Source organism: Colletotrichum higginsianum, chromosome 1 (genome assembly GCF_001672515.1).
Source record: "Colletotrichum higginsianum IMI 349063 chromosome 1, whole genome shotgun sequence".
In the NCBI taxonomy this organism is placed as follows: domain Eukaryota; kingdom Fungi; phylum Ascomycota; class Sordariomycetes; order Glomerellales; family Glomerellaceae; genus Colletotrichum; species Colletotrichum higginsianum.
Genome location: NC_030954.1, coordinates 1,375,976 through 1,387,506, shown reverse-complemented (window position 1 = coordinate 1,387,506; position 11,531 = coordinate 1,375,976). Strand labels below are relative to the sequence as shown.

Genomic DNA, 11,531 nt, shown 5'->3' with positions numbered 1-11,531 from the left:
CGTGCATCCGTCAGTGAGAGAAAGTGGTAGGAAGCAAACAAAAAGGACTCGCGCAATTCTTTCGGCCGGGTTGATCACTCATTGGATTGCCTACTCTTCCTTCGACCCATCGCAAAAATGTCGAAGCCGCCCTCCAGAGTCGTTTTCGTGGGCAATATCCCGTATGGTAGGTGCCACCTCTCTTCGCAGAAAAGAATTGTTACTAAGGGTCTCGGCAGGCCTTTCCGAGGAGCAGATCAGCGACATCTTCAGCAGCGCAGGCAAGGTCCTGAACTTCCGCCTCGTCTATGACCGCGAGACCGGGCGGCCAAAAGGCTTTGGCTTCGCAGAGTACCCCGACAATGGTAAGTGTCACACTGTTTTCAGGTAATCATGGGAGGCTAAACCATCAATGCAGATTCAGCAGCATCCGCGGTTCGCAACCTCAACGACTACGAGATCATGGGTAGGAAACTGAGAGTCGACTTTTCCAACGAAGGAGGCAGCGACGGTAACGACGACAATCACGGACACGTGAGTTTAAACCCACCATACTGCCATGACCGACCGAGCGCTCAAGCTGATGCGTCGTGAAGCAGCAGGGCCGAGACGCTGGCAATACCTCCTACGCCTCGAACGGTTATAACCCAGCCGCGCCCCCAACGCAACCGAGCACACTTCCTCCCCTACCAGCCGGCAAGGAACTCCCTCCCAATGTGACGGCAACCGACGCAATTTCCCGCACGCTTAACACGCTGCCCCCCTCCCAGCTCCTGGACATTCTCACACAGATGAAGGCGCTGGCCTCCTCCGACCCCGCCAGGGCTACGGAGCTCCTCCAGCAGGCGCCGCAACTGGCCTACGCGGTCTTCCAGGCTCTCCTCTTGATGGGTCTCGTGTCTCCGGAGGCGATCCACTCCGTCATCGAAGCCGGCGGTGCGCCCTCCGCGACCCCGGTCCAGGCTGCGCCGATCGGTTATCCGCTCCAGCCCCCCGCCCCGGGCTTTCCTCCCGTGCCCGTGCCGGGTGCTAACAACACCCCGCCCGTCTCTGGCACCCCCTATGCACCACCACCGCAGCAGGTCTCGTACGGTGCGCCGCCCCCGCCGGCCGCCGGGGCTTTGGGCCAGGATCCGGACGCGCTCATGCGGCAGGTTATGGAGCTGCCAATGGAGACGATCAATATGCTCCCCGAGGCCGAAAGGCAGCAGATTCTAGCACTTCGTGCAAGCTTTGGTGGACAGAGACGATGAGTTCGGAAATTGTCCACCCCGCCGCGCATGAGCAAGCTCAGCATGTGAAATTGACGTAGCATGAGCCCGTCCAGGTTGGTGATTTTCTTTTTGGGCGAAAAAACACGGCACTCACTATTCGACGACGAAGTAATTGGTGTCCGAGCAAACTCGGCAACTCTCACGCCGGAGCATATGACCACCAAGTCACCGATTTCACTCGCTGAAGCCCCTTGTTGCAAAGTTGTTGTACCTTGCAGATGGTGTGGCCCTGTGGCCAGAAGCGGCCAACACGAAGCTATTCTTGGAAAATAGAGATATGCTCAGAGGGGCACATACAGGGGCCCAACGAGAAAAGGGCTTACTCATCGCATCGGCTTGTAGTTGGCCCTCCGCCCACTCTTTAACACCTTGCCTCGCCACCCACGATAGCGACAACTTCACCGCAAACCTTGCGTCTAAGCCTCGGCAAAAGGAATAAGCGTATGCGCGGGCGTGTGGGGAGGTCGGAAAGGTGGCGTCGGGTTGAAGACGATGGTGTGTACACGTGCGCTGCGCCACCCCTCGGCCGGATAAGCGAGGATAATTGAGGGCCTGCGGGACAGGGCGGGCTGAAGCGGATTTTAGGTGGTAGCAAAAGCGTAGTATGCATACGGGCCAGATCACGAGGACCAGCGGCCTTGTCTAAATATATCACGATTGCAGTCGAGAAGCCTTTCTAGGATCATTGCCCGGCTGCCGAGGAGTCCCAACGCGGCCGAACCGTCGCCGCGCTGCTTGGGGCGAAGTTAATGCTGATTCTGGAATGTTGATACCTCGCTGCCATTGAGTGAGTGTCAGTACCAAAAGGGGAAGGGTGGGGCACCGGCAACGGCAGCTCCAAGCGACGTTGACAACAACGAAGTCTATAGATGTGAATAAGTAGTGTCGCGAGGTGGTTTGTCCGCCCGGCCCAGTCAACAAAAAAACACGCAGTATGTCGATTTCTTTTTACTCCCAACAACAGTGTGCTCGGTGTATATCAATCCAAACCGGCGACAGACGAAAACTTGTGGCAGAGAGTGTTGATGACGGGTTGCGATCCATGGGACGCTGACAAGCAACTCTAAATGAAGACGTGCCTACGGGGCACGACTGGGGTCCTGGGGGTGATGGTTTCACGGTGCCTCTTGACCGAACAGGCTCTCGACATAGAACAGGGGGGATGGGCAGAATTTGCACCAGCGCGAGGGCCTGCGAAGTTTTGCGCCCAAACCTCTGTGTGGGCAAGACCGCTGGCGGGGTAGATCAGACTTGGGTTGTGTTCGTTTATGCCTTGCAATGGTCAATAAGGAAGTCTTTGACTATCTGCCTAGGTAGATGCTTGGATACAGTGTAGTTATTTGCGAGGCTGCGTCGCTGTCTTCCAATGTCACCAACAGCGCTCCTCGGTAGGTGCATGCAGCAAGAGGAAGGATTACAAGCAAGTTCAGAAAACACATGGCGTTTCCATGCGGCGTCCTGCCAAGAAGAGGCTCTTCGTTGTGCTGTGCTTTAGCAAGCTGACGGGAAGTTCCAGCCGGGGCACACGTCCTCATTAGGGTGTGATCTCACCGAGTTGGCCCAATGACGGTGAGGCAAAAGATAGGATGGGATAGATTGGATGGCAGTTGTCGAATCGTTGTTGCAGTCTGGACAACTGAACCGTGCTGGTGGAGGGTCTCCGTTCTTTTTGACGCGTACGAGCTCCTTCGTATTGAAAGATACCCTCAGATGGTCTCATTCGCGCATCTGTGCCGGCGTGGGACAGCCGCATGTCTCACAGAAGCCAGGCGCGCCTTGGGGGCAACAGCCAACGTGGTTCTCGAATTTTGTGCATGCAGGGGCATGCAGAGGACAGAGCAGTGAGAGAAACCATGAAGGGTTGACAGGGCTGCGTCAGATACCGAGAGCGTCAAGGACGCCTTTTGTCAGTGGCCAGAACCCTTTTGGATTTCCTTTTACACGCGTGTTTAAAAATGGGTTCATTAGAGGACCCGTACCGAAATGGAACGAACGAACAGAACAAGGCCCAGGCGAGAAGCCATCTTGGCAGCGTGCTGAAACAAGCTGGCGGTTTGATACGAAACTGAACACCCAAACATAGCTGGATATTAAGCCAATTACCAGTGATGCTGGTTGAGTGGGTGGTGAAAAAGGGGAGGACAGACCACCCAAGATGCAGAGATGGCGAGTGAGACGAGCCATTGCAAGATGATGCAAGTTCGCGAATATGTGCGGAGAACAGTCCGATTCTAGTCTTGTTGACGCGGCCTCCAGGATCGATGTAGGAGGAGGTCGCCGGGTAATTTCCCAAGCCGAATGAGGGTTGAGCATTGTAATTTTCAGGGCCTTGACAATGCGACCTAAGCAGGTCATCTGCTTGCTAAGACAGCCACCAACCCTCATTTTTCGAGGGGTTTCCCGTCGTGGGTCCTTTCTCACTCGTCTCGGAGAAGGAAAAGAAAGGTCCCTGAGAATTGCTATTGCAGCGCTACTGCATGCATCACGTCGCACTAATAAGGTTGCATCCTATATTGTTTGTGTCCATAGGCCCGAGAAAGAAGGTCGTAACAGAATACGGTCAATATGGTACCCAATTGGTGCCGGATGACAGCCGTGAAAGGACAGAAGAGGGGAAAGTGATTCAAAAGAAGACCTGCCATGAGACCCGTACTTGTCGAGGTCACGGGATGGGCCACTGGAACGCGGGGATGACTTCCCCATCCAGGGAGCGTCATGATGCAAAGGGCGGGAAGCGAAATCAATAGAGTCCGCTCGGAGTGGAGGACGAAGGGCGACGGGACATTGCCATGTGGAAAAAATTGGCAGTGCTTGTGGGAGGGGATGATGGACTTGTGTTTATTGTGATTGTTGTTGTTTTGTCCGCGAGGTCATCGTCAATTTGTCATGTGCAGCTCGGCGTTGACCCACCACACAAAGACTTATTCTTGATTGTTTTGTGTTGTTCTGGACTGGCGTCTGTGACATGTGGCTGCGGGATTCCTTTGTTTTGGCGTTCTTTTGACGGGGCGGGGTGGCTCAAGGCTATGTCCCGTTGCTTTGCAAGAGCTGTTTGGCAGCTCCGTAATACTGGAGTCGATTTCCGTAGCGTAAACGGTCAAAAAAAGGGGCCTGGGCCTGGCACAGGGGTCACAGTCAGCATGCACCGACATAGACCGACATGTGGGCAGAAAGGAATAACGGAGTGAAGAGGGGAGGGAGGGAGCGGGACGAGTCGTGTGTTGTTGGCTATTGCATCCAGGGGCAGTTCCAGCCTGCGTTTTCGCCCCGCGCCGTAGTGGTACCGCTGCATTGTTGCTAAAGTTAGGCTGCCAACTGGGCTCCTTAATACTAAGACCCCGTCATGTCGCCAATGAGAAACATTCTTTACTGAGATGGGCAGTGATGGGCAACACCTGAATCCTGGGATGGGAGGGAAAGTCGCTGCGCATGCCCTTCCTTCTGGACGGCCGTTTTTGCTGCAGCCTCCTACAGGTACATAGTGTACAGACTAGGTAAGGAGTGCACCCGGAAGAAAGGATGTCAGTAGAAAGACGTTGTTGCTTCTGCTCATGTTCCCACATCTGCATCAATGCACCCACCATTGAATCATACATCGTAGGTACTGAGGGCTTGGCGGCTGCAAAGTCTAGGTGCACAGTACGTTGCCGCCCTATGCCCGTCACGCCACCTAAGATTCTTTGGGATGGATGCCCACCGCAACCTACATCATCGTGTCGAGTCCAAAGCCCTTTTGTGAAGCACGGATGGTGATCACCTCGTGCTAGACGTTAGACGTGCTGTATGCCGACCTGAAGTTGACCATCTGTGGGCCATAATCATGACGATAACCATGGTCACCGACTCGTGTTCGGCACTAACCCGAGCGCCGTGCGACCGAGCAGGTGCAAGCAAGCGAGCCTTCGGAGTGCCCTGGCAGAAACACCTGATTGCCGCCGGCCCTGCTCCTCAAGCCACATACTCAATCGGCGTCAACGTGACCGTCAACGGTCTAGCCTATGCCCAGAGTAGGTGGATGTGCGTAAAAACGGAATGTGGCACGCGACGGACGACGGACGCCGTATGCGCATTGACAAACAAGGTGACAGCGACGGGGAAGAATTGGAGACGACCTGTTTCTAGTGTCGGTATTTCAAGCGTAGTGACACAGGGCTCCGAAGGTCGAAAGGGGGGCGAATAGAAAGGAGGGGAAGAGAAGAAGGAAAGAGGGCGAGAGAGAAAGAGAGAGGGCGGAAGGCGAAATTTGGGGCTTGAAATTAGTGCATCGAGTTGCAATGCGACGGTATTACACTCCAGTTCGCCAACCAAAACGTGTGCAATGGCCAACACCTCACGGGTCACTGGTAGTAGTCTTACTTACTCTGGAGGTACGCCTGCACCCCACACGACGCCATCTGCGAGGGGGGCACGCCACTGAATACCAACAAAAGGTGCATACAGCACCGAGAATACTGGTCTGAATGGCGTTGAGCTGATGCGCAGTGATGGGATGAATCTAGATGCGCTGAGGAGTTTTTGTGTGAGTGACAAACATGCAGCTTCTTCTGTGTATTGCATGAGTTCTCGGGTGAAGTCTTTTTCCTGCAAGCCCTCCCTGTCTCGCATGGAGCGCCCTGGACGACGTCGTGGCTGCGGAGACATGTGGTGCTAACTTATCCCTTCCCTACGGCGTCTTGGTACGTACCAGACTCACGTCCCTCTCATACCTAGGTTCTGAGAAGGTAATGGACCACCAACCTTAGCAGGCAGGCGAGTGCTTTAGTATACACACAGGTATCTCAGTACCTGCTTTAGTGAATTTTGAGTACGGATACAGTGCTCAAGTCTCCTAATTAGCGGCGCGGTAGGTGCTTGGCCCACCTCTGTCTGTTCCGTCTCCACGATTGGTTCACTTGCTTGCTGACAAGTGCAAAGTCACTCTCCATACTAATCCAAGTCATCAACCATCCCTCCTACCCAAAGTGCACTCAACACACTGCATTGCAGTCGCCCCTAGTCGCCAACTGAAGCGAGTATACCTACCTACCTACCTAAGTACCTTGCGTACGGCACACAGAGTTCCAGTCCAGATGACAGCGCCTTGCTTCTTTCCCTACTTCGCGTCCCCTCCTTCGCACCCCCCCGTTTGTTCCCGTTCCTCTCGCTTGCCGCTTGCCTTGCTTCCAACGAGTAACCACTGACCACCCCGGCCGACATCCCCTCCCTAGCACCTGCTGCTCATCACCCTTTTCCTCGTATCCCATTCTGGGGGAAACAGAGATCGCTTCTTGCTTTCCTGCCTCTCGCTTCGCTTCCTTCGCGTCCCATTCTCTCCTTCGTTCCCTTCCTTCCTTTCCCCCCTTCCCCCTTCTCGACTGCCCGTGCCCCGTGTCCCATATCTGCCCTTTGCGACAGGTCGGTATCAATATCACCAACAGCCTAGACCTTCGAGAACAAAACGTCCCGCTGCTTGTACCATCAGCCTGAGACCACAAAACCACTGGACGGACTGCACCTGGTTCAACTTGACCACTGGTCACCTCGGCTTGTGTGTCGTCTTTTTGATACCCTCGTCTCGCCTCTTCTTAGAACGCTCTTTTCGTCTTTCGACTTCTTTCTGTCTGCTGCGCCTTCTTTGTTGCCCACCAAACCCCGGGGACTAAAACCGGACGCCCGCCCTTCGCTAGTGTCCTGTTTCTAAAGAAAGCCTACCTGACGGATGCTCAAGCCTGTTTACCCATTCCCACCAGCGCCGCCCTGAAAGTCGACGACACTCACCCACCTGATCCACGCCGAACTACCATCTCCGATCGCCTTCTTGCCATCTCCAGCTCTCTCGCCTCGAAAGCCCCGTCATATGCGCGCGGCTACTGGCATTATCGGCACCCTCACCACCACGACCTGTTAGCCGACCTCTATGCGACATCCTCCTAGGAGTCTAGACTGACGCCATACCCGATCCTTCAGCTAAGACTCGACTTGTACCGCCAGCATTCCAACCACCAACCACTTCTCGGGCCCGCCCAATTGTCCATTCGCCCAGGTCTCGCCTTCCCCAACTCAACAAAGTCCTCCAAACGACAATTGACATCGCGTGTTGTATGGAAACCTAGATCGAGAAGCGCTCGAAGCCTCGACCGACCATGTCGCCCCAACGCCCCAACTTCATCGACCTTCGGGCGCCTTCAAGCATGTCCAACGTATCGAGACCTTTGCGATCCCCGAGACTCCACGTTGCCGGCGAGGCACCTCCCGAATTGTCGCCGCTTGATGCTTTCGCTTTACAGAGTCGCCTCCTTGCGAGGCAGCTCCAAGCTGCCGCCAACGGCGAAGGGAGGCGCATGAGCCGGCTACCGCCTTTGACTACAGAGAGCCCCTTGGTTGTCCAGGGCCGATCAGAATACTTCCGATCCATGTATGATTCGGGAGCAGAGGAGGCCGCTCTTCCTGAACTCCAGAACCCTGGACTGGGATTGAGAACCGAGGTGGAGGACGCCTTTCCGTCCGAGAAAGACCGGCCCGTGTCGGTGCATCCTCGAATGAGTCGAATTCCGCCTACCCCCGACGAAGGCATCCCTCTACCAACGCAACCGTTGCCCGGCGTGATGCGCGGGCGACCATTGGATTCGATGGAGGAAGGCCAAAACGAGACCCTCTTCGGCGCCAGAAGGGAGCAGTCCCCAGCACCCATGGAACATGCACCTAGCGACTCATATTCGCATGCCTCACCCCCGAGAAAAGACCGATCATTGCCTATGCCTTCGCCTGCACGATCGCGTGAGAACTCGCTGACTGGATCACCCGGCAAGTCGCTCAAGGGCCACTCGATTGATGGACCAGGATTGGCACCTCCGCGACCCAGTTTCGGTACGCGATCAACCACGTCCATGTCTTCGCCGCTCGACAACTCGACCGACGACATGAGCAACTCAATTCAGTCCCTACCCCCACGAAAGCTTTCCAGCTGTAGCGCTTATGCGGCGTCAACGATGTCCCCAAACCTCAATCCAGGCCCTTTCCAACGCTCGCCATCTGTATGCTCAGATGCCTCGATGCCGCTACCACGACCATCCTTCAACTTCTCGAGACCCATGAGTCGCGCCGGCACTCCTGGGCTGGAAACCCCAACACGTCAGGCATCATCCGACAGCCAACCATCTTTCATGTTTGCAAATGATGATTCGGCTCACACCCCAGTGAGTATGAACAGCGAGGGCTTCCCCGATCACCTGCCCGACGATGGTAAAGCCGCCCCTTCATACATCTACTCCAAGTACTCCCTTCCTCGAGGCAAGATTGTCCAAAGATCAGTCCCTCTGGATCCTCATCCTCAAGCACTCATCCAACATGAGCAGCCCAAGACCATCCCGAGCATTGTGCAGGCCATTCAACACGGCGCCCCTCCTTCACCCCCGACTCGGCCGTCTAGCTCGGCAGAGCCTGATGGCCTTAGCTTGGCTAAACCATCATTTGATCATGGAAGTCAAAGTATGGACCGAGGCGGGTCAGTGCCGCAGCCGCCTCCCGACTCCGGTCGTCCGTCTACCGAGAGCCGGCCCTCAGAGGAGGAGTCAAGGGGCCGGGCTCTCACCTCTCCAGTGCACGAAGCTGCTGCTCGAGGGCAGACTGCCATGTCAACGGCCACCAGCGACTCCAACAGCACGGTCAGGGCGCCGCGCTCCTTAGCCTCAGGCGCTCCAACCGCGTCTGACATGACCCCGGAGGAACATTTGGCTAAGGGTATTGAGTGCCACGAGAACGGCTCGGTAAAGGAGTCGACTTACCACCTTCGACATGCCGCCAAGGGAGGCAACCCGACAGGTATGCTTCTGTATGCGTTGGCATGCAGACATGGCTGGGGCATGCGGCCCAACCAACGAGAGGGCGTCGAGTGGCTGAGAAAGGCTGCCGAATGCGCCAGTCTTGAAATTGCCGATGACGAGGACCATGTCAAGGAAGGCAAGTTTGTTGATGCCATGGAGAGACGAACTCGTAAGGCGCAGTTCGCTCTGAGCATTTACGAGCTTGGGGTGAGCCACATGAATGGCTGGGGTATTGAGCAGGACAAGGCTCTCGCGTTGAGATGCTTTGAGATTGCCGGGTGTAAGTTGCCACGTTTGCCTACTGAACTGCGAAGCTGACCAAGAGAACAAATAGCCTGGGGTGATGTTGATGCTCTGGCCGAGGCCGGCTTTTGCTATGCCCAAGGTGTTGGGTGCAAGAAGAACCTCAAAAAGGCAGCTGGCTTCTACAGACAGGCCGAGGCCAAAGGGATGAACATGGTTGGCAACAGCTGGTATGTATTGCTTCTATAATATCCAGTGGAACAGACTATTGACGTGCGTCTTACAGGATCCATAAGTCCAAGTACAACGAGGAGGACAGTAGCACCAAGAAGCCTCGTAGCAAGTCTAGGACACGCACCATGTTTGGCATTAAGACTGGCTAGCGTTGTCTTTTTGAAGTTCTTTCGGCACGGAGCGTCTAGCGGCATTTCACGGATCATGACCACTGCATCAACACATCACCTTCATACCCTGCATCTTCGGAGTTCTGGGAGGCTGGCTCAGAGGAGTGCGGCTTGTTTTTACTGATTATTTAAATCCAATGACGTGGAATCGTGACGGGGGTTTTTTTTTCTTCTTCCGGGCGGGAGAAGGGAGGCTTGTTTTTGGCATTCAGCAAGGATCGCAGAAAAGATGGCCAGGGGGAGGGTGCGGCTGTCCCGTTTACCCCTTGCAAGGGATAAGCGGCGATAGGTTTGCGCCAAGGGGGGTCAGGTAGTGATGATCCCCTATCGTGTGTACAGACCTTGGCTGAACATACACTGGATTCCTATGTATATACCACTTTTTGTCTTTTGGGAGGAGAGCAACGCCCTGCTCCTTTATTAGGGGTTTCTTTTGTTATACATAAAAGCAAGATTTTGCTCGCCCAAATGCGGCAGCAAGGATGGAACCTATCTTCCAACACTAACTAAACATCCATTTCTGCCAATTCACAATACTGTTAGCATCCTATGGCGATAATCGACCATCTTGATCAAGGATGGGATCTCGTGTTTGCAGCCACACTTCCTAAAACGGGGGTCGGCCTCGTCGCTGGTATCATGGGCCCCAAATCTCGGGTTGGTGGCTTATAGTCTTGTCGCCTTGTGCCTTTAGCCTTCAGGTAGAGGAGCGGCTTGCATCAATCCCATCTATTGCCATCATTGTATTGGTACAAATCTTCCCAGTTCGGGAGTACTGATTAGCACCCCGTTGGAGCCCCCCCCCCCCCCAATTTCATAAAGAAAACCAACCAGTCACCCGTTTAGGTATCAACCTCCATCGCCTCGCCGGCCGGTACCTCCGTTACACTCACGTAGCGGCCAATCTCGTTCTTCTTGATAATCTTCTCGTTGAGCACGGCTGTGGTGCCCTTGGGGAAGGCGTAGCTCTTGAGCTTGGCGCTGCGCTCGTTGGGCTTGACGAAGCCGCGCTTGAGAGTGGTCTTGTCCTTTGTGATGATGGCAACATCAACGTTGCTACCGGAGCCAAGGTCGTTGAAGATACCGGCCTGAATGGCGTCGCTGGCGAGCTTGACGGCCTCGTCCTCGGTCAACGAAGGCTTCCATTGGGTCTCAAAGACGGACATGGCGGCAAGGGAGCCGGAGCCCATGGTGACGTAGGGGAGCTTGTCGGTGGAGCCGTGAGCGTGGACGGTAAAGAGGTGAGTGCCCGTGGGGTCGACGCCGGCAACGACGAGGTAGGCGCCAATGTGGCCCTGATACTGGAAGAGGTGCTGCTTGAGCATGGTCATGCAGGTAACTACACGGGGCTTGCGGCCCGTGGAGAGGGCGTGAAGCTCGAGGTTGGACGAAATGATTGCCGTGGTGAATTCGGTGTCGGCGGCAGTGCCGGCACCCGCACACCAGATCTGGGGGGCGATGTAGTGCAACTTTTCGCAATTCTTGTCGGCGACGATGGGGCCTGAAGTTGCTCTTGTATCGGCGGCGATCTAGGGGGTTAACCAATCAGTTTGTGTGCTGGTAGGAAGGCGAGGCGGGTGTGTGGTAGAGGGCCCCTCGAGGCCGATGGGGCGCATGTGCGAGGAACCCCTCTCTCCGGTTGACGAAAGGAACGAGGGAGCTTGGGAGTGTACTGACCACTACACCGCCGTCAAATATGCATCCCACGATGGTGGTACCTGTGCTCGTCGCCTTGGGAAGTGGGACGCCTCGGGCGTGGAGGGCCGCATTGCGGTTGTAGTTCGAGAAATCGAAGCCAGGCATCGTTGCTGACTTGTCTGGGCACCCTG

General features: G+C 55.4%; 4 protein-coding genes across 4 annotated transcripts; 3 read left to right on the top strand and 1 right to left on the bottom strand.

Moving 5' to 3' along the window:
- Positions 1-117: 117 nt before the first annotated feature.
- On the top strand, positions 118-1,232 carry CH63R_00434 (RNA recognition domain-containing protein; the record flags this gene model as incomplete). Its single annotated transcript, XM_018295409.1, has 4 exons — positions 118-166; positions 219-344; positions 398-513; positions 576-1,232. The coding sequence occupies 4 exons, from the start codon at positions 118-120 to the stop codon at positions 1,230-1,232; spliced, it is 948 nt and encodes a 315-aa protein (XP_018163771.1).
- A 3,853-nt stretch (positions 1,233-5,085) lies between these two features.
- CH63R_00433 (uncharacterized protein) lies at positions 5,086-5,433 on the top strand (the record flags this gene model as incomplete). Its single annotated transcript, XM_018295408.1, has 2 exons — positions 5,086-5,260; positions 5,342-5,433. 2 exons carry the CDS (start codon positions 5,086-5,088, stop codon positions 5,431-5,433), a joined length of 267 nt encoding a protein of 88 aa, XP_018163770.1.
- Positions 5,434-7,375: 1,942 nt separating this feature from the next.
- Positions 7,376-9,681, top strand: CH63R_00432 (Cell cycle inhibitor; the record flags this gene model as incomplete). The annotated part of the gene is made up of 3 exons (XM_018295407.1): positions 7,376-9,335; positions 9,390-9,528; positions 9,585-9,681. 3 exons carry the CDS (start codon positions 7,376-7,378, stop codon positions 9,679-9,681), a joined length of 2,196 nt encoding a protein of 731 aa, XP_018163769.1.
- Positions 9,682-10,544: 863 nt separating this feature from the next.
- CH63R_00431 (Proteasome subunit beta type) lies at positions 10,545-11,505 on the bottom strand (the record flags this gene model as incomplete). The annotated part of the gene is made up of 2 exons (XM_018295406.1): positions 10,545-11,231; positions 11,380-11,505. 2 exons carry the CDS (start codon positions 11,503-11,505, stop codon positions 10,545-10,547), a joined length of 813 nt encoding a protein of 270 aa, XP_018163768.1.
- Between the last annotated feature and the right edge of the window lie 26 nt (positions 11,506-11,531).